This window comes from Semicossyphus pulcher, unplaced genomic scaffold (genome assembly GCF_022749685.1).
Source record: "Semicossyphus pulcher isolate SPU_LCO1_2020_fin unplaced genomic scaffold, fSemPul1.0.p SCAF_10, whole genome shotgun sequence".
Classification (NCBI taxonomy): Eukaryota; Metazoa; Chordata; class Actinopteri; order Labriformes; family Labridae; genus Semicossyphus; species Semicossyphus pulcher.
In genome coordinates, this window is record NW_027211604.1 from 23,444,883 (window position 1) to 23,471,574 (window position 26,692).

Sequence of the window (26,692 nt, forward strand, 5' to 3'; positions counted from 1 at the left end):
CTGTGTATCTTCACCAATAAAGTCCACTACACCCATATTCAGGGAATGCCCATTTATGCTGTCCAAAAGCCATGCATGAAAGACACTTTACTACTCACAAACACTCCAAGCTTTGGAGCCAAAGTAAATACCTCAAACCTTTAATTGTGTTGGACAATATACCTTTCAGTCTAACTTTATCCAATACAAAACCACCACTCTCCTCACCTACAAAATGTTGTTTCAGCCAACTTCTGTGTCACACAAAATTGAACAATGTACAGTATGTCTCATAAAATTAGGCCTTATAGCAGCTTTCTCAGAAGGATTCCATTACATCCAATATTGGTGTCTCGTTTTCTGGTCCCTGAGTGTAGAGCGCAGATTGATTTTGTGCCATGGAGCTTTATATCACAGCAGACACTTAGACTAGTGGGAAAGGTACAGGTGTTACTGATAACATTATGACAACAGTTCCAGTAAGCCATGACTGTGTGACAGTGAGTCAGCGTGAAAAACACCAGGGCCTGAAACTGATGCAACTCAATGGAATTCAGCCTATTTTTACATTATTAACACCTGTTATTTAGAAACGCTTGATATTCCGATACATACAGACAGAACATTTTGAATTTTTATAGTAAGTAACATACTACAATGCAGCCAACAAGTTCATGGGTCAGTTCTCCTAATTGTAGCTGACAGCTAAGTAGATACTGGCTGTGTTTCCCAGCACGATAAAGAGGCAAAGAGGAGCGAGAGAAAGGGCTGTAGTGACAGGCCAAGGCTCTGCACAAGGTCAGAGGTCAAAGAAGACACCACTTTCCACCTCAAGAAACATAAGTCACAGCTTCAGGAGCTTTCCATATTTTAAAAAAAGGAGAATTTACCTTCATAACAAAGTCAAACCATCAGGAAATAGCATTAGAGTTGTTAGATAGAGTTGTTGATGTGAAAAAAAGAGGAAGGGCAAAATTTGAATGATCTGAAGTGCACAGCATGAATGCATTTAGGATGTTCAACCCCTCTTATGCTAGTTTAACTCAACTTAGCCGTGTTTTAAATGGGCTCAGCCAGGAATCAAGCAAAAGCTCCCACTATGAGAAGGCCCATAAATGTCTGTACAAATAATTGAGATATTTCAGTCTGGACCACAATGGTGGACCGGCACCAACATCCCTTGTGTCATGGGGCCAGCATTGCTAGAACTCACAGAAAGAAAGCTTGACATTTGGGAGGATTACTCAAGGGTTAGGCTTTTTAGGTTTTAGGGTGAGGTTAATTAGGATTAACTTTAGGTAAGAATTAGGTAAAACTAATCAACAGTGTTTGCCAACATCCAGATACTAAATATACTAAACTCTAAAACTGTTCCAATCACCAAATCCTCAAAAAATGCTAACCATTTATGGGGGGGCTAGGGGGGGTGAGATATTTTCTCATCACTCGTCAAATTTCAGCATGTAAAATAAATCTGCGAGGAGTGATAAGGTCGGAGACGACGCGCCAAACACAAGCGACGTTCTGCTGCTGCAATAAACAAACTATTACAAACGTGAGTTGTCTGACTGAACTGCACACATTTTGCACAAGGTTGTAGTGTGCAAACTTTTGATGACATTTCATTGTGTTCCATCACCAGACCAACATCTATACTCGCTAATTTCTTTTCTTAATGGTTAAATATATTTTTCCTGATCAGCCCACGCAAGACATCTCTTGAAAATGTCACCCCTTATACTTTTTGTCTTCAGATGAAGAACATGGAGATCTTTACCAGTTTACTGTCATGCTGACTGTGACACCTTACACTGGCACTCAGTTGCTTGTTGCTCATTCAATTGGTCACATCATACCTGACATTTAATCAGAATTTTGACAATGGTGTTGCACCAAAAAGCGCTCAGTAGCCTAAGTTAGAGGATAAGGCCTGAATCTGAGAGGGCAGGGATATGAGGGAAAACTATTTAGAATTAAATGAAAAAGTAATGTACTCAAACTGCAAGACCACGCTTTTGAATAATTAGCTTTTAGATAAATATCTGATAAAGTGTACTTTTTGTAAACTACATTAATTCAGTCTTTGGTAACAGTAGCTTAGCATCAATAGCATCCGGTTAAACAGTACAGCTTTCACATTACAATTTTTCTTGACACAAAGCGACCTCTCCTGGCAGAGCTCTTTACAGATTCACAACAGGTGGCCAAGCTGACATACCTGTATAAAACATTTTTCAATCAAAACGAGCTCCTGTTGAAGTCTTCACTACAAGGGAAAATGGAGAGGAGAGCTGAGCAGGAACTCTGACAGGTTTTAGAGATAGTTTGTCACTGTGGTGTGTGATCCTTATTTCACTACAGACAATGGCAACAAATATAAGAAAATATTGGTTCTAAATTAAGACATTTATCTAAATATATAATCAGGTGACTCAGCTGACACAGATGAGTCCAGTGTTTTCTCTGAGCTATAAAAAGGGAATGATGTCACCAGACATCCCTTAAAGACTCTCATAACTGACCTGAGGACTTTTACAATGAGGCTAATCCTCACGTTGTTATTTCAGGGCTGGGATTAACGGGTACAGGTTTCTATTTATGTGCATTAAACTCACAGGGCTCACATGAGTTTACTGTGCATACAACATAATTATTCAAATTAAACACTGCATAGCACATGGTGTGAAGACAGGAGGAGAAATGAGTCCAGAGAGATCCAGAGCGATGAGACAGGACGAGAAGGAGTGGCCTCACACAGTTAATCCACAATGATCCTGTGAGTCAGTCTTAGTCCTGGACACATTAATCTACCCGTACCTCACTCAGGGGACGTAAACAGAGGCAAAGGATTCCAAAAACCAGCTGACAAATCTTGTATTCTATTTAGACTTGGATGTTTCCTTTTGCTTCTTTTGGATAATAATTATAACAACGATTGAGACGACGTCTGAGAAACATGGCGCTGCTGAGGTCTGGCTGGCTGTGGAGACAGAGTGAGTAAGAACAAGATTTATTTTGTTGTTTACACATAAAATATATAATATAAATGGGGGGATTCTATCTGTAATTGTTAATAAAAGTCACACCCAGTGCTGGAGACTATTTTTTTATCATAAATTATTATATTTGATGGGTTTATCAAATAAAAATGACCTAATGTGCAGGTTACAATTTATCTGATTTGCAGATCTTCTAAATCTTATTGTAAAGTTTTGTTTTGAGAAACCTCTCCTCTGACACCTGCGAATCTGGAAACTTGCTAAGAGTATTTGTGCTTATTTCTTATTCTTGTTTTATTCCAGTTGACAGGAAATGGATGTCAGGAAATGAGGGGAAAGATAGGGTTGCTATTCAAGATCCCGCCTTTACCTCTAGGCCCCCAAAGAGCCTTGCTTTCTTAAGAGTAAAAAAATATCAAATGTTGCAGCTTGAACTCACAGAAAAGCCAGAGTAACTTTAACTAAAACAGTGTGTTCACATTATACAACACAGTTAAATGTGTTTTTGTGTGAATCTTAAACACTATGGATCCAAATGTCTGTCTGTGTCTTTGTAACATTTACCAATCATACCTTATAAGATCTTTTCAATGAATACTATGATTCTGTTTTGTCTATTAAGAAATGCCTTTAATATTAGAAAATAGAACGCAGTAAAGACAACAGTCAGACATCTTGGCTGTTGCAGGAATCAAACATAGACTGCAAACTCTGTTGACCAGAGAGCTCGGGTGTTTTTCCACATGCACTACATGTTCATTTTAGTTTTCTGTTGTGTTGTAGTCCTCCTTGTTATTCAGAGTATTTTCTAGAAAGAGAAAACTGTACCTATTCCAAAACTCTGACCTTTGTAACTCATAAGCCCATTAATCGTCCCTGACCGTGTCTTTAATTGGCTTACCAAGGGCAATCAATGTGGATGAATCTTCTGGAAAAAAGACACCATCCAGAAAACATCAAGAAGAACAAACAAACAAAATTAGAACTATTGACTTACTAATTCATTATTTACTCCCTAAATTTGAGGTCAATGAATGTGCAGCTCATTCATAAAACACACGAATGATACACTATGACCTGTGTCTCTTCTGCAGCTTCTGTCCTGAAACGCTGGAAGTTAAACTGGTGTGACCTTTGGATAGACGGGAGTCTCTGCTTCTACAAGTCCGACAACAGGCGAGATTTGGAGCACCGCGTCAGCCTCAAGACGGCGTGTGTGGACGTGAGATCTGGACTGGAATGTGGAGGTGAAGCACATTTAAGCTTCTTTTATAAAAAAAAAGATATTTTGAACTAAGCAAGATTCATCCAAGTACCTTACATCTTAAAGCTGCACCGCTCAAAATGTTTGTACTTGAAAATGGGTTACTTAGAGTGACGAATCCAATCATTTTCTGGCCTGCAAGCTCCATGACAGATAAAAATGTTCAGATGGATCCACTGCAAGTTACCTGGCTAGCACATGGACACAGTTAGCATCTAACTAGAGATTAAAGCGGAACATTAGGCTGCTGAAGAAGCAATCTGTTTTTCTCAAGAGTTGTAGGAGATCAAAACAGAGCTAACAAGAGGGTACATTTTGGACTTTCATTTTTGTGATTGGACAGAACTGGCAGACGTTTTCACTTCCTGAGGTTCTGTTTACACCTGAAAATAACATGCACTTTGAATGATCTGTTTGCAAAGATCAGACATCATGTTTCGTGAGTACTGCATTCACAATAATCAATTTTGTCTGTTGTTGTGGCTTCTTTTTTTGTTACTTTCTATGAACCTGTTGCAGTTTGGGCCTGCACGATGGTGCAGTGGTTAGCGCGATCACAGCTAGAAGGTTCCTAGTTCGAATACCGGTTCTGACGTAGGGGGCCTTCTGTGTGGAGTTTGAATGTTCTCCCCATGCTTGCGTGGGTTCCCTCCGGGTACTCCGGCTTCCTTCCACAGTCCAAAGACATGCTCGTTAGGTTAACTGGTAAAACACTAAAATTCTCTAAATACTCTAAAACTTCTAAAATTGCCCGTAGGTGTGAGTGTGAGCGTGAAAGGTTGTCTCTCTCTCTGTATCAGCCCTGTTATTGACTGGCGAGCAGTCCAGGGTGTAACTCCGCCTCTCGTTCAATGACAGCTGGGATAGGCCCCAGCACCCCCGCGACCCTAAACAGGTTAAGTGGTATAGATGATGGATGGATGGATGTTGGAGTTTGACTGAGTATGTACTTCCGCTTAGGCAGGGGATGTAAGTTGAGTAGGAGATGCTTTAATGTGACACACACTGCTAAAATATGCAGGCCACACAAACTGTTGAAACGGTCAAGACTCAAAGTGTCCTCAATGCTTCTTGGATGCATTCACACCTTTACTTAGCTGTCCACTTGTTATAAGATCACCAAAGATGCCTGTTAATGCCAGGTGTAAACACGGTAAAGGGCAAAAGACTAACAGGGATTCTTTGATTAAAAGTCAGTGTATTTGATCCAAAATGTACTCTCTTACTGTAAAACTCCTTGTCCCTCCAACCCTGCAAATCCTCCTTTTTTAATAAGCACTTGTGGTTGAAATAATCTGGACAGAAAATGTACAAATGTTCTTTTTTGCTCTGTAGATGTGAATCCACCCGAGAGTAATCCCAGAGAGAATCGCATAGTGGTTCAGCTGAGAGACGGCTCCAGCGTGAACCTGTGTGCCAACAGCGAGGATGAATCCATGTAGGTACTCTTTCCTCCCTCTCGTCCTGTCTGCTCTGCCTCCCCAAACAACCCTCCATCAGCTCCTCATCCCTGTTCTTGTCTTTTTCAGAGCGTGGAAACTGTCTCTGCTGGAGACCAGGAGAAACCCGGTGAGTGATCTGTGTTCTCTGTATGAGCTCAGACATGATCTCTTCCCTCTCTGTGCCTCTTGGTATGTCCACCTGAGTGCTAAAAGCAGTGTTTTCTTCATCTAGGTGTTCACATATGACCCTTACGATGACTCCTACCAGCAAGTCCCAATCAACAGATATCACACAGTCTACATCACGCCTGGAGCAGGACCAGGTATGTTAACATAGTGATGCAGGAAACACAATGGCAAAATCTAAGCTACAGGGGATGTTTGACTTTGCAACCCCAGACTTGAATTTCAGACAACTTTAAGCCAATAAAATTAAGCATACAGTATTTGCCCATCAGATTTTTTTCTACTTGGAGCAGTAGACTTATTCGACTCCTACTTTACATTTTAGACTTTTTTTTTTTTTGTGCAACAGGGGATCTCAATATTCCTGAATTCTTGACTAAGGTAGTAAGAGTTCCTTTGGTGGACAGTATTTAAGTACATTCACTCTTTCACTTTAAAGGTTGAAGTATCAAATTCACAACATTTCATTGGGAAACATACTGTTTTGCTTTATAGGTTCAAATTAAGTGTAATAAGACAACGGAATGGTAATTCCAGTTAACAATAAAGTAAAATATTTCCATAGTTTCAATGCATATTGCTGGTAATACCTTGTGCGAAGACTTCTTACACTTAAGTAACAATTTGAATTCGGGATTTTTCGGATGGAGTTTGTTTTACATTGTGGCATTTTTACCCTAGGAAAACCAGCGTACAAATCTACCATATCAATATACAGCCTATCAAATGTGAATCAAACTGAGAGCCTCAAGTTTTTTTGTAAACTAAATAAAACATATTAGGTTTATAACTACAAGTGCATATTGCTGCAACTATAACATGATATAACAATACATTTTTCATGTTATTATTATTTTTTCTTCTTATCAGATGCCAAATTATTCCGTTTTCACATGAAGTTCTGCTTGTGATGGCATGATGACATTCTCGTCATTGTAAAGTATCAACATATCTTCAAACTTGGCAAACTTTTCATCCACAGTGGGTGGTGTATGCACGCATACATTAATCAAATGCAATCAACAGAATGAGGCTAAACATAACATAACCAAACGCAACACGCATTAAACTCACCTCTCACCTGCTGATCCCGCGCGGCTGCCTCCTCCCGCGGTATTGTTGACTGCGTAAATCCAACATTATCCAACAGAAAGTAATAAAAGTTTCAAGCTTCAACATTATTATTCTGACCGCCACTTTCAAGCTGTTGTAATGTTCAAAATATTCCGCCGTTTCTCCAACTTTACGCACTTGCTAAATGCTCGGCCTGATTACACGGTGGAGCGTTCGATTCGTGTCACTCAGCGCGCTCGCCGGGCGGTGCACTAAAGCTAATGAGCAAAGTAGAAAATAGCAAGAAATAATAAAGTTCCTGTTACCCATGCATAAGTACAACCCTAACAATCAAAACAAGTAATGTGTGTAAAAATATTAATGTTAAAGTTATGTGTCATTGTTTTTTGCTTCACATGTAGCAGGACACAGTTAGATACTCTTGTAAACAATAAACCCAATGTATTGTTAATGTATATGTTTGATTTTAACCCATTTATGGACTGGGTGGCATGCTGATGGTTTATGTTATGCCATAGTTTTCCAGAGGTCAGTGAAAGGGTGATGAGTGTTTCCGTCTGCAGTAGCACCACAGAAGCACAGTACTGGTAACTTATTTTTTGTGGAACGTTAAAAAAATATTGTAACAAAACATTTAAAAAGTTTCCAATTTACACTTTGCCCTTGTTCTGCAAGAGAAAACCTTGGGCAAAGTTGAGTTTGGGGCCTTTATTGATACACTGGTTCCTCCTACTTTCTGTGCATTATGTTTGTGTAGCCCATTCCCTTTAAATTTCATTTGTTCAGAAACCCAGAGGAAGGCATTTTTGTGCAAATTTAATTCAAAACAGCTTTAATTTGTGATACGCAGCTTGTAAATTTAAAAATAGAAGGACTCAAAGGTTTAGTAGCACTACAAATGAAAATCCTGAGCTCCTCATTTTCTATGATTTGGATCAGCAAGTAAGCATTATCTTGATTGTCTTTCCTCTGTGTTCTCTCTCAGGAACCCACCAGGTAATCGTTCACAGGGACCCGTTTGATGGAGTAATGGAGAACCTGGCTCTGGGATTACTGGCAGGCATGGCAGCGGGGACAGCCATGAGATCCTTCCTCTGGATGCCCTTCTTCTTCTGCTGAGATGATCTTCATTACTGAGATGACAACACTGCACACAGCCTGGCTGTTCACATGGACCGATAGCCTGGATTTATGGGGATTTCTACACGTGTAGAAAGCTCTCTTGAGATCTACCTCTAGATATAAGCGCTTTCACATTGTGTTTGCTGCTCTTCTGATTGATCAGTTTCTTTTGGAGATGAGACCTGCTTGTATATAAAACACACTGAATGTATTCATAAGCATTTGCAAATGTCAGAAGGTTTATTTTGTATTTTAATGTTCTTTTATCTGCTGCCTGAATTTTACACTTTATAAGCTTGATTAAAGTGTTGGATAGTTTGTAAGGTGTGTCGATGTATTCAATTAAACTAGTGATGTTTATCTGAAGCTATTCTTTAGTTGTTTATAACAATCAAACTGTTAATATAAAGCTTTGGACTATATTCTTCTAATTTAGTAAAAACATCAATGTCAACTGACTTTTTCCTTTTAACAATATCACAATTACCCGCGCAGTTGTCATTGAGATGGATCAGCTGATGCACAAACTTTGTAATGATTTCCTCCATAACATCATCAGGACTTTTTGCTCATGCTGACTTAAAAGTTAAGGATACAAAACCAGCTACATCTGCCAATGAAGATTGTGTGATATTGTGGAACTCTTCGGAAAAATTGAGATAATTGGACCTCGAGTTGGAATTGTTGTTCTTTTAGGAAACAGCTTCTGAGCTGTCAACAGATCCATCTCCATCACAACTGAGCATGCTGTTTCTGCTCAAGGTTCACAGCTAGCTTTTTCCCTGGAGCTTTCACATCCCAGAAAAAGCTCCTAAGTGGACTTTATAAGTTATATTTTTTGGTAAAACAAGAATAAACTTTCACACTTTGCTGTAAGAATACACAACCAAAACACAGAAGGGAAAAATCGACATATTTATTAGTATCAATATTATCCAAAGTGTATTTGTACCAGCACATGAATGCTAGGAGGAAAAGTGCTTTACTTTCATACTAAAGATGATGCAATCAATTCAACAGACACAAAGAAGACATGAAGTGTGTCATTAATATGTAACGGAAACAGACACTTTTTGCATCCATGTTCTTGCAAGGTAGACTTTGTCAATGGAGTTAACTGAAACATGTCACAGATCACTGACTCTTTCACTGCAAAACATTTGTTAAATTATGATCTCATTCATATTATCAGCAGAAATACACGTGAAGAATGCTTGTGGATTTATAAACCAAACCAGACTCAAGAAAGCTGATTATTTTCTGTGTTAAAAGATTCTCATCACAGCAGGTAAGTCTCATCAGGGAAAGGTTGCACAAAGGTTGATCCGCCAGACTGATGTATTGCTCTTGTCTAGTCTAAGTTTAAAGCCCAGTTCAGATCAATGATTCGCAACGCAACAAAACAGTTTTAAAAAGTTGCAGAGAAAATTGCAGCGGTGTGAACTGGTTGCGTGGAGTTGCAAAAGATTTGACTTGTCAAATCTCCAAACGCAGTTTTAAAACGTAATGATGAAGCTATTTTACTTCAGCCAATCAGGAAACGGCATAAATTGGTGTAGGCACCCTGTCTCTGGCGCTGCAGTAGCCAAAGACGGCTTCAGATCCTCTCTTTCAAAACTCTCTGTCTTTAATTGATCAGTGCTACAGCTAACATTGCGAGCACGTCACTGTCACTGCCATCCATTTCTTTTTAAAACAATAACAGAAATCCAGCTAGTTAATTCATGTAACCTGGGCCTAATACTAACGTCATAGTATTAACTAACGTTAAAGGATCAACGCAGAAGTAGTGGGGTATGTCAGTGCGTCGTTGCTATGGAGACGGTCAGCTGTGTCTGTGTGCATTGCGTTGCTTTGATGTGAACGGCCCCGTATTAGAATGTTAACGATCAGATGTCAAGAGATTCTTTTGGCAGTTGCATCCAGTCTTGTTGCGAATCATTGATCTGAACTGGCCTTAAGATACCTATCAAGAGTTATCTCAGAGGAGCTGTTTTTTCAAGGTAACAATTACAGCAGCAATAATGTTTCGAACCTGAAGTCTGACTTTCTTCATCTTGAAGAGAGGGGACACTGCCAACCACATCTTCATCACAATTTTTTATGTCTTTATTGAAAAAAGTGTTTCACACTTCAGTGGACTAGAACATTTAACCTTTTTACTCTTTTGCTATCATCTGCTCATAGAAGTATTTCTGCTTTTGCTACAATGAACTTTCCTGTTACAAATGTCATTGCATTCGATACCACTTTATATTTGCCCTCAGTAGGGGCAATTTAAAGAGTCTCTGCATTATTTCGATACCTTTATGCTTTTAGGTTCGATTAAAAAGTTAAATTGTTTCACCAGAAATCAATTACCGGTATTTTTCACAGCTATAAAAGGGGCATGTGTCGGGTTGCAAGGCTTTAGTTTTGAGTGTTAGCACTAGTGTTACCATACAAGGTTACTATCTTTTCATCGCACTGGAATTGTATTTATACTCAGCATTAGCTGTTCAACAATCTCAGGTATAAGAAACAGCATCAGGGAGGAAAAATTTGTATCAGAACATCTCTAATCGTGAACTCGAACTCCCATTCACAGTCATTGTCATTCACTGTTAGTGTAGAAGCGTTTCATGCTCCTCACCTCTCTTGGCTCTCTTGGCTTGGATTGCAAAAACCCTTTTTACTCCTCTGTGGTGTCTGCAGAAAGTCACCTTGTCATCGGATACTTCTAATACAAGAACTGCAAGACAATACCACCAAATCTGCTACTTGCCTGTTGGCCTGATAAGTGTTGATCCCACAGCTTACCTCCAATTACCACTTTAATGAATCTTATCCGTTAGTATCTAAAATCTCAAAACAGCTTATTTGGCAAGAAATCAAACTGATGCTCTGTTATGTTTCCCAGCTGATGATGAGCGTAGCAAATTGTCTGTACAAAAATAGTAATCACTTTCAGCATTAAATCACTTTTACTCCTCCTTACATGCGACTCCTCTCTGAGCGTGTCCGTTCACCTTCCCGTTAGCTTTCACTCCATCATCTCCTAACTTTCCCTCGGCTTGAAGTTTCCGGATCAGATCGTGTGGACCCTTTCCCATCAGAGCAGACGGGTACCTGTAGGAGCCTCCCAGGCGGTCCCACAGAGTGAAGTACTGGCCGTAGTTGTAGTCGAAGAAGAGGTGGTGGTCTGTGTGGTGGGCTGAGCCGTTGATGACATCAGTCAGACTGCTGGGGACGCGGTAGTCGCCGTCGTGGATAGAGATTGTCCAGATATTGACGAAAATGTAGAGGGCCAGGTAGAGCACTTTGTGAAGGGGGAAGAGGAATGGGTAGATGTGGTATGGGAGGCCCTGCATGAAGCCGTCAACTGGGTGAAAGGCGTGGCTGGCGAAGGGCGTGGGGATCTTCCATAAGTGGTGCGGTTTGTGAAACAGCTGTGACGAAAGAGCAAAGAGAGCAGAGAGATAAGGTTATTACTATCTCTAAAAATGTATATCATTGTGATTTTATTCATACCTTTGCATGATTTAAATGTATGTAGACCATGATGAAGCAATACAGAAAACTGTATAAGTAATGAATTTAAGAGGAGATGCAGTGAGTGTGGGTTAACATCAATGTACAAAAAGGAAGTAAAGCCACTTTCAGTGAAGAGTAAGGTTGGACAAAAACAGGAAAATAGACTAAAAACAGAATACGTTTCTGGGACCAAGATTATAGGTTAATATTGTTTTGAAAAAATGTTGGACAATGAGATAAACATACAAAACCAAAATGGTTCAGAGAGGGTAGGCGGAGCTAAGTGGCCGCTTTTCCGGTCTCTGCAAGTATTGCGGGTAAACAGTAATCTACTGTGGCTGAACAAACAAAGAAAAGATGGATGACTACAGATACAACTTCAAAAATAAGTGAAAATCCAAAGAAAAAGAAACAAATTGGACACTCAGATGAAGGCAAACTGTCTAAAAAAAGAAACGCAACCATCAGCGAAGAAAATCAAGATTTACAACCGTAACAAAGGAAGCCAACCTCAGACATCTGGTAATCTACGACGTATGCACTCGCAATTGGTATTTATCGCCATAAGTTGTCGCCAAAGAGAACGAAACTGAGAACTTAAATGTGAAAGTACAAAAAGTTTTATCCTTAAAATGAATAAATAGTTGTGATTAAAATCGTGATCTCTATATTGATCAAAATAATCATGATTAAAATTTTGGCCATTATTGTGCAGCCCTATGTTAACGAAGGTATTTTAACAAAAATTAAAACATGGTTTGTTTTCAGTATTTACACTGTGTCAAATGAATGAAGTGTTAAAATGCTTTTAAAGAAGCTAGAAAAAAAATCCTTAATAAGTTCAAAGAAAAAGCTCTACTGACCTTGTAAATGAGCTTATGATGTAGGAAGCGATGGATCCAGTAGATACACATGTCAGTGAAGAACAGGAAGGAGATCATACTCAGGAAGAGCCCAGGCCAACCTGAAAGCACACAGACTACGTCATCATCACCAAGAACTGTGTGTGTTCAGGGTTTTGAGCCTTAAGGCACCGAAACAGAAAGATTACTCAACAACTCAAAGCTGGTTTGCTCAGTCTTAAACATACCCAGAGGAGAGTCACCAACATTGTCGTACAGTTTGCTGTATCCGCGAACCTCAGCGAAAAACAAAGCCACTGTAGGAATGCTGATCCAGGGGAGAGAGGTCATCGCATATTTGATCTCCCTCTGAACCTGATTCTAAGAAGGAAAAAAGGACAATGGACGTTAAAGATTAAATAAATAAATAATAAAGGATCAATATCCAGAAATACCACATGATAACTGCTGAATCTGGCAGTTGTTGGACTTTAGTGCACTTGACCGTTGATGATATAATTGTCTTTGATTCTCTGTAATGTAAGAGCATCTTGTTTGCTGTTATGTTTTGTTGTGGTTTCATATTTCTTGTGACAGCATAATATGTTTTAAATAGTCAGTATTTATTGCGTAACTAGATGACATTTATTCTGCAGGCTGCAAATGCAAAGTTCAATTGATTACTTGGAATTTGGCAGAGCTCACACTCAGTTTATTATTACACCGATCATAAAATGAGACACAGGCTTTATACCTCTAAGAAGTGTGGGTGTTTCATCAGATTGTGGTCGAAGATTAAGTAGTAGGCTATGACTCCCAGGCCCAGGTACAGGACTGCAGCCCCGAGGTTTGTCAGCACCAACAGGCTGATGATCTGCCGCAGGGCCCCGTCCTCAGGCCACGATGCGGGGTACACATACGGGGTGAGGACGTAGTAGTCAGCAACATTCAGCACAAGATCCATGGCTGAATCTGTAAGGAGAGAAAGACTAATCTGTCACATCACACATCAGAGAACAATGCATTTCCCAGAAGCCCTGTTGTCCTGTCATCTCTGGTATGAATCCTCTGAGATGTTTTTGGTAACATTTGTAACAAGTGTTCTATTGAAGTTATTCCTCAACAACAACTTGTAAAACATCCATAAAGAGGCGTGCAGCTGATACAGGAGAATATCAAATTCAGTAACAATAATATAAAAGGTCTTTAACTAATTAAAAGATGCTGATGGAAGCAACACGATTGAAGAGTGTATTTAAAAAAAGAGAGGGGGAAAAAAAGGCAATGTACAAGAACTGTTTCTAACGTAAGGAATAAACCTAAAGGCTCAACATTCTAAAACATGGAATTAAACATTTATTAACAGTTTCAAACCAGTCTGTAAAGGTATTGTTAATGCATGTAAAGAGTTCATGAATATTTTATAACGCAGGGTTTGCACATGTGTGCAAACTGGGCAACTGCAGTACAGTTTTCTTCCGCCTTCCACTTTCCCACCTTGTTCCATTACCATAGATTTACTGACTCTATTTGTAACTTAAAGCAAATCTGCTTTTCTTTAGTACCGTATATTGTCGCTTACAAAAAAGATCAAATGGCCTTGATGACCATGAATGACCATGAAGTATACTTGGCAATCTATTGAAAATAGTCTAGAATTTGCTTTTTTCCCCCATCAAATTATATATAGTGTAATGAAGATATTATTATTTTTTTAATACTGTGAACAGACAGCTGTTATGTTTAGGTACACACACATTTTAAAGCATATTTTCACACAACAGAAGTTGTAACCTTCCTATAACTTTTGATAAACATTTATTTTGCAGATAAATGACTGGACCTCTTATCCCGGAGAGGTGGCCAGATCCGGACTCCACTACTTTACATTTGCTTTCATTTCAGTAGTATGCAAGAACTACGCAATATTATCAATGAGCTGACATAAATGCACAATAATGACATAAATATAAGTTTATTATGTGAAAACGAATACGAAAAGATACAGATGTGACATCTACGCAACTTCCTGACCGACAGTTATGTAAATATTTTTGCTGTATTAATTAACCCAAAAGGCTATGTCTCATGGTTACACTTTAGAATAACTAAACAGCTTTGACATTTTGTTGGTATAAAGTTACATTTGCAGTTTTAAAAAGCACTATACCTGTGTGCGTTCTCCGTTTTCTGGTATAACAGAGGAGGGACGTGTACTGGGATAAAGACAGGCGAATGACCAATCAGTACTTATTTCCGTATTACGTCATAAACAGGGTATCCAATAAGCGCGTAGTGTCTCATCACGGCAGGTTTGTTATGATCTCTGATTGGCCAATTGGGGGATCTGATCATGGTGGTTCAGTAACAACGCTACCGGCGTTTAAATAGACACATAACGCGACCAAAGAGCACTGTGTACCTGAAGCACGGATAGAGGACAGCAATATGTTATTTAGCACGTTTTCAACGCTTTCTTGTCTGACACCGTTTGATAAATAAGCAGTTGGCCGTAAATTTGTCATTGAACCCATCACACGAACATAGAGTTGTAGTAGCCTATGATACATTACAGAAATAAAATATTTTGAAGACACAACATGTAGCTGGCTAAATAAAATATGCATATCTACATTAGGTTTAAACGTTTCATTTAAAACCCCTACAATCCAAAGATTTAGACAAACTATAAGAAACTGTTAACATTTCCTTCTCCATAATGTTGACCAGAGTGTTCTCTGGCTCAGAGTACAGTAAGGTGGGACTAGTAGCTGCGCTTACTGCCAGCATCCAATCACAAGGACGTATCGAGGCAACGTTTACTGGCCAATCACAGCACAGTAGGGCGGGACTTGTTGCAAAACCCGGTCCAGTGCTTCTCAAAAGTTGTAATGTAACATAGGCTATAAAATGTGCAAAGTTCATAGTAAAAAATAAAATAAAATATAATACAAATATATATAATACTGTCAAGATTGGTGTGCAACGTGTTAAAATGCATACATTTAATAAAGTTTATATTGATTTTTTTTCATAGCTTATTTTTGTTCCTAATCAAAGTTATATCTGCTTCAATAGGCTACCTCAATATGTTGATAATCCACCACATAGCTATCGAAAATAATTGGCCACTCTGTAGGAAAATGTATTGTTATTGCCTGTAAAGTTGGCTGTTATATTTCGATGAATTTAAAGCCCATGTAAATAAAAAGGTTTTTCATCTTCTGTTCCCTATCTGAAGTTGTGTCCAAGTTTAGAGATTGTACGTCACAAATTATTGCCTGTTGATATCATAAAATGCAGATTAAGACACTTGGGACAGATATAATCGGTTTGTTATTATATTGAAAGGTAATCCACAAGTGTATAATGTTGCAAAAGTCAGTGACTACTTTTCCTTTATTTTGTCTTAACTGTTTTGATCATTGTAAACAGCTTAATGTCAAATCCCATGTCAAACTTTAATTGAATACCTGGAAAAAAGATTCAGGTTCTACAAGAAAAGTTAAAACATAAAAAATAAAAGATTTGTTTAAATTAATGACAAAATTGAACCTTGTTCAAGCTTTTTTTTCTGCATATATTAAACTTTTGACTTATTTTAACCAGTCTTACAATATTTGATGAATTGGTTGGTTGGTTGATTGATTGATTGGTTGATTGATTGATTAAACAAATAATAAAAATCAGAAACACATCTTATTCTTTATTGCTACTGCTCCTCAGCCTTTATCTGTACATTCATATTTTCAGTAACAAACGTCTCAAAAGTTCTCCACAGATAGCAACTTTACTTAGCAACTGGAAATGTAGCACATTTTTTTTATCAAGTTTGGTATAAAACACAGACGAAAGGGACACAAAAGCAGACTTATTTGATACGAACAAAAAGGCAAAACTTATAGCTTACAGTTGTTGCGTAGTGGAAGCAAGAAAATATCCAAAGGAAAAAGAACAACACAGAAGCAGGGGAAGAAAAAGGCTAAATACACTTAGAAGGTAAATTACACTGGTACAGATAGCATAATGCTTTTTGACCAGTGTGGTTTTGACCAAATCCAGCCATCAATATAAAAAGGCCATTAGCATGATATGCATCACCATAGCTGCCCTTTCAGCATGAAGCTCTTCTGCTCTGCTCTGCTCTGCCTGTGGTGCTGAGAGGACAGCAGATGGCCACACTTTGTGTTTAATACGAAGCTGTCGGCTGTCTTATATCACAAAAAACTAGTTCTTCTGTTTATGCATATGCCCAATATTTGATATCCTTATGCTACAAGTTTAAAGTGATTTAATGAGCATAAATATAAAGATTTAATGGCTCATCTGAAGTGCTTTATGCTTCTTATTCATCCACAAACTCTCACTCTATCCTGAACTGGGGGGCCTAATCATGATCTAACCCAAACTACAGAGGGCACCATTTGACAGGGGATCTGATTTTGACACAACACCAGCATGAGCTTTAGCCCAGAATTACAACTAGGTTTGCAATGGTGGTAAGGAGGTATTTGTCTGTGCAGAGGAGGAGCTGGCGATTGAACCACCTACCCTGTGATTAGTGGAAGGCGCACTCTTCCTCCTTAGCCACAGTGACATGAAAGGTTTTCTCTCCAAATACAATACATTAAAAAGGAAAAGTATAATAATATCTTCCAGAAAGCATCTCATGCTTTGGCTGAATAAATCTATATTTCTAATGCTTCAGTGATTGCATCAGTTATAAAATATCTTGTTTGTGAATGTGTAAAGAAAGTGTTCTTTAAGAAGAATATTCTTCTTTGTGTTTTTGGCATGGCTGGTCACCTCACCTTTTATTCCTGTATGTTGTATTATGTTTTTATAAAGCACCTTGTGACTTATATCTATGGAAAGAGCTATGTAAACACATTTCTCTCACTTAGTTTGGTACTTACATTTGTTTGTGAAATCTCGTCTGTCTCCACTTGAGAAGAATGTTGGTTTTTTGAGCGGAGCTGGTGCCATCTCGCAGCCGGCTCGGCAGCATCTCCCTCTGTGTGCAGACACACATCAACCAATCAGGATATCTGCAGAGAGAGAACCCTCATGCTGAGCTGCAGAAAACCTGCTGCTCATCATCTCCTCAGTGGGCCTCCACAGTGGATGTGTCACTTTGGGAAATGTAATCAAAAACTGGAGAAACTTGTCACAACTGTCGCTGTCACACAGACACAGAGACTGTTCAACTTTTGAAACCATTACACTTTAAATTATCTCGATACATGGATGGGACTACGGTGAATTTGATCTTACTGTTACACACTTGAGTTACAACATATACATCACAGTAATAAAAACATTGTACTCACAAAGTTTACGGCTGAGATTTGGGAATGAAGCTTAAGAGAACAGTCATGAGAACATTTTACTGGGCACGCTAATGGTTTTACCATGTGACGTAGCTAATGTGAAGTCATTAACTGGTTTGTGGAATACTGTTTTGAAGCTTGAGTTTAGCATTTTGGCCGTCGCCATCTTGATTTTTTGAGCAGGAAGTGACTATATTTGGACAAGAGGTCGGATATACATTGCAACGATTCTACACTGATTAAAAGGTCATCGAGATAGTGACCTCTCAATCACAAGGTAGCCATGCCCTCAAGCACAGCATGGTTTATCGTCTATTTTACTCTAAGTGGGACTATTATTTACAAAATAACCATCACAGTGATTTTAAAGAAGACTTGAAACTAGCATCTGGGACCATAAACCAATTCGGAAAAATGTTTACTGAAATACTAAATCAAGCGAGGAATAAGCTGTGTCCAAAACCAGGGGCTGCAGCCTTCGAAGGCTCTCCCAATACGAAGGCTCCCTCAGATGCGGCAGACAAATGCGCCCTCCGTTTCCCGGGCCATAAGGGATGCATCGGATGCATCCTTCACAGCCCAACATATCCTGAGATGCATTGCATGCCAATTCAAACGGGATTGCGGACTCTTGCGCGGCCGAGGAATACACTTTAAAATGTTAAAGTTTTTGGTTTCAACTCTATCGCCTAGCTAGAGATACACATGATAAAAAACAAAAGTGCCCTTGAAACAAATTATCTTTAAAATAACAGGTTAACTTACTCAACGTAAGTTAAGCTAGCTAGTTAGCCCGCTAGCTACCTGTTGCTAGGCGACAGCTGGTGATGCAAACAGGAAAGCCTCCGTAGACCAGACCGTTTCATTTCAGTTCGTCTTTAATGGTTTACGCAGGCTACGAATGACGCATCCTCCGTGGACCGCCTCCTTCAAGGGCTGCAGCCCCTGGATTGGGACACAGAAGTAGAGTCACTTTCTTAATCTTTAATATCAAACTTTGCACAATCAGTGGAGTCGCCCCCTTGTGGCAATAAGAAAGAATTCAGGTTTAAGGCACTTCCACATTGGTTTCAGTTTTCAGTTCAAAGTCTATAGCCATCTTTTTTATACAGTTTGTGGGTTTTTAACAACAAATAAAGTGACAGAAAATCTGTCAAAACTGCCTTTATTTTTCCAGCCTGTGATCGTCCAACTGCTCATCTTGTACTTGTGAGGAAAGAGTTTTTAAATGAAGGCCAAATACAAAAATAAGACCAAAGCTCTAATAAAGAGGAATTTATTCTTTAGTTTTATCGAGACAGATTTATCAAGCACACCTTTTCAGCAGCTCCCACGTTTATATTGATAGTGTGCACACTTGGATGCTGCTGAGCACAAACTTACTGACATCCGCATTTTTCATATTGATGCATTAGAGCCACACCTTAGCAGCACAAGATCAAGGCCAACATAAACATCATCAATTCATAGTTTATTGACAAAAATATGAAAACCTCCCATCAAAGATTTGTGAACGAGATCATCCATACTTCTGTATTTAAGCAGGATTCTGGGTCATCTGGGTCCAAACATGGGTCACTCAGAGGATGCTGAAGTCAGCCAGACGTTAGACCCTCTTCACCTTCTCTCTGGATCTGGATGCTGCAGCCACAGCTGCTGCTGTTTAGTCAGTTTTGGGGCTGCATCTGCTCATAAATAAAACAGCCTCATAAAATTTCATGAAATGTGAAATAGCTTCAATTTATGTCGTATGAATACTGCAAACATCATTTTCCTCTACTATGACTGGATTTATGTGACAACAACACAAATTGGAAGCCAGTTTTCTGTTGTCACATGAGATAACTGTTTATAAAAGCACCTGTCACAACACTGGTTTTAAGCTTATGTAACAGCAGTTTTCCACAGTGAGAAGACACAGAGGAGCTACCAGAGCAAGACCTCCAGACTAAGAGCAAAGAGTCTCCATGCACAATGACCCACTTCACTAAGCATTATAGCTATCCAGGCCTGTCTCCTAGAAATTATGCTTCTATATTACGAGTATTTTTCCATTCACCTAGCAATGGCATTATGACAGGTATAATTGCTGCCTGAATTATGTTCACACGCCATTATTTTTGAAATATGAAGTGATAAATTGTGTGCTTGAGTTGTAAAAAATGTGGTGCAGCTGGATGGCAGACATTCAAAATGAAGCCAACCAGAGACTGATTCTGATTCTGCTCTGCGTGTGGTAAGGTTTAGGCAACAAAAGCTCTTTGCTTAAGGTTAGCTCTGATTTTGTTCTGATCAAACTTATAAAATAGAGTTTTTTTTATGGTTTTGACTCAGGATCTCAAAGCCAAGATTTAGACATACCCAACGGAAACCTCTGGAGGTGAGAATTTAAGCCAACTGGGAAAGTGCCAAAACCGCAGTTCCTCCAGTGGCCACTTGAGGCTGGCTCCAAAAGTGAGTCAACTCCCATTATGCTCCATAGTAAAATGGTACAAATACAGTTTTGGACTTCAAAGCTCTTTTCTTTATTTATGGCAACAATAGATTTATATAACTCACCTGTTTAAATGATATAAGGGCTTCAAGCTAGGCATAATTAGAGGCATGGTTCACAAAAGAGAGGTGTATGCTGAGCTATTCAATCACTGAAATTAACCTCTGGGCTGTGTTTGTGATTTTTGTAGAACCTTTGATGCAAAAAGTAAGGCTTGCTGTGTGTTTTTTTTTGTATTAACAGACTAGTAAGTCTGTCTAATAAGTCTGTTTCGAAGGATACATTGATTCATTTGTGTCGGCCTGTGCGTGGGAGTCAGGATTAATGTTTTTCCACAGAGCGGCCATTTCAGGTAAACAGATTCATGTCATTGTGCGCTCGCTTTCCCCCCTGGGGTTGTGGGCAAGCCAGCAGTGAGCTAGCTACTAGCTCTCTTACCTTTTTTAGTCTAATACATAAACTACTACGGTCAGCTACCACCGCAGATTCACTTTGATATAAATAAAGCATCCAAGTCAACTATTGAATAAAGAAACATTCTCATTTGATGCCATGAACAATACATCAGGAGGATCATTCAGATGAACTCACTCGAACTCCCTTGAGGGCTTCATTAACCTTCTTCAGTGTTTCTTAACATTTACAGACTGAACTAATTGCTAATTGATATTTGGCTCCTGAAACACCCACACCCTGTTGAATCAAACAACTTAAATCATAATTAAATGAAGATTGCCTCGTGGACACGACCTGCTCCACCCATTCCACTTTGATGCTTAAAGTTCACTCATCACACAGGTGGCACCTCCATCTCTTTGAAGCTGTCTGTTTGTAGATCCTGCACATCCTGACGGTTGCAGCCTGATGTAATTCTTCCTCAAAGACGGGTAAAAGGAAATGCTTTTTGGAGGAGGTTCTCTGCAGCTTTTTAGGTGAAGAGAGATAGCTGCTTTGTTCACTTTGCTTTGTACTTCCCCAATACTGAAGGCCAGTCTGCAGCCAAAACATGTTGGCTATTATTTTCACTGCAATTCGAACGAGCAAGGTAATAAAAAAGCTTTTCCTCTCCTTTTGTCAGGGAAGGGAAGGTTTTCGCCTCTGACTTGTCTTTTATATTGCTTTTTAGATGTCTTAGCAACAAAATATCAGCTGAAAGTGCCTGAAAGATCATTCCTCCCACTGAACAACATCATGTGTTTTGTTATATTTTTTGAACTTCTCACATTACAGCAATTAATACGCCAAATGCAATAAACAATTTTTAAGAATTATTTTTGTTTGGCCCTTTTCCTTTTATTATTAGATAGGACAGCTGAAGAGAGACAGGATATGGGGAGAAGAGAGCGGGGAATGACATGCAGCAAAGGTCCGAGGGCGGGAGGACTGAGCCTCTGTATATGGGGCACCTGCTGTACCCAGATGCAGACAGTGATATTATTTTATAACAAAAATATACAAAAAACAAGGCAAAAACAAAAGCTTACTGTTCAGAATCCAAGTAACAAAAGTCCAACTAATGTCCAACCAAACGTCCAGACAAAAAACAAGGAAAATCCACAAGAGAAAAATATGTCACTAGACAAAGGGTTTTTACAAACGAAGGGTTTCACAGACAAAGACAAGCGACAAACTGACACTGAGACAGGGGAACACGAACACTAATAAACTTAGGAGGTGAGGCTAATCAGACACAGGTGAGACAATCAAGGGGAAGGTGAAAACAATAAGGGCAGGGCACATCATCAAACAAGAGGGAAACACACAAAGGCAGGAGGTGGGTCAACACGAGACAAATGGCAAACTATTGCTGTGTTCAAAATTGGATACTACATACTATATATTACATAGTACACACTGCGTTTGGTGGAAGTATGTAGTACGGAGCTGTTCAAATGTATTCTGCCGTATGCAATCCCAGGCTGAGTTTCCGGTTTTCAAAAGCAGAAGTAAACAATAGCTATAGCGCCCCCTTTCTGCTCTTCAGGAATGCTGCTGCCGTCTGCCATTTCAACTGCCGCTGTGGCGTAACAGTGCTTTACATTGTGGGATACAGTAGGCGAGGTAGACTGGTCCGATGCATACTGGAAATTTTTTCTGAATCAGTATGACATCCAGGTATTTTTGACATACTGTAAATGTTGCTGTTGTTTGCATACATACTACATTTTGGCCAAATCAGTACATACTGCTAGTATGGCATTTCGAACACAGCATATACTAGCAGTAAGTTCTGATTCGGCCAAAATGTAGTATGTAGTATGCAAACAAAAGCAAAATGTGCAGTATGCCAAAAATACCCGGATGTCGTACTGACTCGGAAAAAATCTCCAGTCTACCTCGCCTACTGTATCCCACAATGCAAAGCGCTGAAACGTCACAACGGAAGTTGAAATGGGGAACACCTGGCTTAGCATACTGCAAAATAAATTTGAACAGCTCCGCACTACATACTACCGCCCAACGCAGTATCCAGTATATAGTATGCCATTTTGATGGCACAGCCAAGGTAACAAAATGTAGCTTACTCAATGTTTTTTCCAAAGATAAGCCCAGCTTTAAGGTCATTTGGACATAAATACTAGAAAAGCACAGGTTTATAGAGCTCATCTTTAAATATACTTAATATAAATTAAAACTACAGTTATTCCTCTTCTGGTCTGGAACAGTTATATCTCCAGGATTCAGTTAAGTTTGGAGGCTGCATGTTTTCCACGCATCATTTAACATTTTAATTTCCTTTTCTTAAAAAAAAAAAAAAAAAAAGCCATGAATAAGAATCCATTAAGCCCTACAGCAATGTCTCATCGGCTGAAATTGTTTTCTTCTCTGTATATGCCCCTTGTTGCCTTCTGCATAACCCCATTTTCACAAAAGACACTTAGGCAGAACGAGTGTCACACAAAGAAAGAGAATGCTACCACCACAAACACACACTCTCTATTTGATGTGAACGGGTCACTGTAGTGTACAACTAAAAGTCTGAAGATGACAGAAACGTTGCAATCATTGTAGCCTTTCTCCAGTTTCACAGAGTGAAAGTTAGAGTTTCTTCTGGTTAGATCTGTAATCACTATCCAATCCCCCCTGGAGGAGAAGAAGAAATTTAATTTGACAAGGAGGTAATGAACCCGTGCAGCCATTATCTTAGATAACCCATTTGAGAGACTGGTTGAGCACTGATGAAAATTCTATTAAACATAGTTGGCTGATTTCTCTATTTTGTTCAGTGGCAGAAAAGCCTTTTTTTTTCCTCTTGCCAATTTACTTTGAACTCTCACAGTTGCCAAGGATCATTATATCAAGGAGCTTCAAACACTCACCCTTTACTTAATGATTCAAAGGCAACAACCCCAGACTGAGGCTAATAACCTCTGTGATGCATACACAAGACACCTCGGCAAGCGCAGGAAATACTTTTACTTTCAGTTTCTCTATCGAGTTTGAGTCTGAGTCTGAGCAGGATTCTTGTCTCAGCTGCAACTTTTTTCCTGTTTAAAAACTTTTTCGTTTCTGAATCGGCTTTGGTTCGGACTGGTCTTGGCCTCAATTAAATGCTGACTTGGCTTTGCTCTGCTTTCTAGTCAATGGATATGTCTCTTCCCTGCAATATTTATTTTCTCCATCCTGCAGACAATTCAGTGATAAAGTGCAAAACACACACAGTGCACCTCACACCATTTGATACACATCATTTGAACCCACAGCGAGGGGCGGATGCCCCACATAGAGAGAAAGGCTGAAGGTACAATGCAAACTATCGAATGGTATGTGCAGGCTGCAGTGCATTGAAGCCATAGTTAGATATGGTCAGTATGTGCAGTAAATACTCAATAAAATACATAATACAAATGCACACAGTTGTATTCATTGAAAACAACCTCTGCCTGTTCGGCCTTGCAGAATATAACACGTTTTTCAGCTTATGCACAAAAGACTGTAGTTATATTTCTACTATTATTATTGGTGTTGCTTTCATAAGTCTGTATTATAGGCTACGTTGTTATTTTTGTTGCTGTGAGTACATCTCCCTGTTTGTCTGTGAGTCTGTTCCTATCTGTGCACCATGAGTTTGGTTCTGCATGAGGTTTTTACCTGTTAAAAGGACATTTTTTCTCGCCACTGTTGCCAAACACTTATAAACAGTACAGTCTGACCTGGTCTATATGTAAGTGTCATGAGATCACTTGTGATTTGACATGATATGATTAAAAAAAAAAGGATTGATTGGCAGATATAAAATCACGTTAAGTAAATCAAGGAGATATTACTGAATATAATGCTAATAGAAACATTGATCTTTTTTTCTTCTTATTTGATTAATAATAGATTAATCATAGAAATAATCGACAGATTAATCGATCATCAAAATAGTTGTTGACAGTAGAACAACAGTAGATGACAGGGATGATGACAGTGATGACAGATATTGATGACAGTGATGATGACAGAGATGGTGACATTAATGACAGATGATGACATAAATGATGACAAGGACAATGGCAGGGATGATTACATGGATGATGACATAGATGATGACAATGATGATAACAGGGATGATGACAGGGAAGATGACAAGGATGATGACATGGATGATGACAGGGATGATGACAGAGATGATGACAGAGATGATACCAGGGATGATGACAGGGATGATGACATAGATGATGACAAGGATGATAACAGGGATGATGACAAGGATGATGACAGAGATGATGACATAGATGATGACAGGGATGATAACAGGGATGATGACAGGGATGATGACAGGGATTATGACAGGGATGATGACGTAGATGATAACAGGGATGATGACATAGATGATGACAGGGATGATGACAGAGATGATACCAGGGATGATGACAGGGATGACGACAGGGATGACGACAGGGATGACGACAGGGATGACAACATAGATGATGACAGGGATGATGACAGGGATGATAAGAGGGATGATAACAGGGATGATGACAGAGATGATGACAAGGATGATGACAGAGATGACGACAGGGATGATGACAGGGATGATGACAGGGATGATATCAGGGATGATGACATAGATGATGACAAGGTTGATAACAGGGATGATGACAAGGATGATGACAGAGATGATGACATAGATGATGACAGGGATGATGACAGGGATGATGACAGACATGATAACAGGGATGATGACAGGGATGATGACAGGGATTATGACAGGGATGATGACAGGGATGATGACAGGGATTATGACAGGGATGATGACGTAGATGATAACAGGGATGATGACATAGATGATGACAGGGATGATGACAAGGATGATGACAGGGATTATGACAGGGATGACGACAGGGATGATGACAGGGATGATGCCAGGGATGATGACAGGGATGATAACAGGGATGATAACAGAGATGATGACAGGGATGATGACATAGATGATGACAGGGATGATGACAGGGATGATAACTGGGATGATGACAGAGATGATGAAAGTGATAATGACAGGGATGATGACATGGGTGATGACAGGGATGATGACAGAGATGATGACAAGGATGATGACAGGGATGATGACATAGATTGTGACAGAGCCACATTGAAGAAAAAAAGTGTCAAATGAATGGTCATTAGAAGGGTATTAAAACTAAGACACTAAGAGTGATAATGTTTGTTTTGCCTTTTAGTGCTATGAAAATTAAACTGTCCACTGTAAATTAAAAGGATGTGGGTATGTGCCAGTTAAGAGATATGTCTGTGCAGAGGTGATAAAGGGGGATGTGACGTAGACAAAGAGGGAGATTCGGCGCGGCAGGGTTGAATTGGTGAGCGTCAGGCGAGAGTCTGCAGCTGCCCTTTACTACACAGTCTATTCAAATTGTGGAAAAATGTAATGAAGAAATAGACTTTTGAATGTACTGTGAGGGAAAGTAAAAGGAATATTATTCGAGCTCTCCGTTCCGGCATCTCCCGCGGCTGAACGCAGCATGAGGACGCCAAGAACAAAGACTTTGGGATTACTCTTCCTCCGGATTCTTGGTGAGATCTTTCCTTTTTTGTCTGGATTTTGAATACTGGTACCAGTCGCGCTCGATCGTTTTTTTTGTGGATTATATTTGGTTTTGTGAGCGAACTGAAGGATTTTTGTTTTTGGGGACAAACGGACGACGGCATCAACGGATTTATTGTTTGTTTTCGGGGTGGGAAAAGAAGGACCAAAAGTGACTATTCGAGTGAACTTTCGTTCAATTAAGTTCATATTTCGTTAGATTTGGACTTTTAGTTGGTTGTGAATATATATTGGACTGATTTAGAGAGTTATTTTTCTTGTAATTAAATTTTTATTTGTCGCATTGAGCTGGGTGAAGCATATTTCTGTGAGTGACGCATATTGCTCTAATCACCTGAGTAGCCTGTCAATACCTATTAAAAAGGGTGAAACTTATTTCATATTGATATTTTCTCTGA

At 39.3% G+C, this 26,692-nt stretch overlaps 2 protein-coding genes across 2 annotated transcripts; one reads left to right on the top strand and one right to left on the bottom strand.

The window, feature by feature from the left end:
* The first annotated feature begins 2,935 nt into the window (after positions 1-2,935).
* plekhb1 (pleckstrin homology domain containing B1) lies at positions 2,936-8,063 on the top strand. Its single transcript, XM_069678140.1, has 6 exons — positions 2,936-2,972; positions 4,073-4,225; positions 5,578-5,680; positions 5,772-5,811; positions 5,917-6,007; positions 7,930-8,063. The coding sequence occupies exons 1-6, from the start codon at positions 2,936-2,938 to the stop codon at positions 8,061-8,063; spliced, it is 558 nt and encodes a 185-aa protein (XP_069534241.1).
* Positions 8,064-8,996: 933 nt separating this feature from the next.
* LOC138601905 (lathosterol oxidase-like) lies at positions 8,997-14,633 on the bottom strand. The gene is made up of 5 exons (XM_069673210.1): positions 14,592-14,633; positions 13,176-13,393; positions 12,670-12,802; positions 12,443-12,543; positions 8,997-11,494 (listed from the first exon to the last, which is right to left on the bottom strand). Exons 2-5 carry the CDS (start codon positions 13,383-13,385, stop codon positions 11,030-11,032), a joined length of 909 nt encoding a protein of 302 aa, XP_069529311.1. The 5' UTR covers positions 13,386-13,393; positions 14,592-14,633; the 3' UTR covers positions 8,997-11,029.
* Between the last annotated feature and the right edge of the window lie 12,059 nt (positions 14,634-26,692).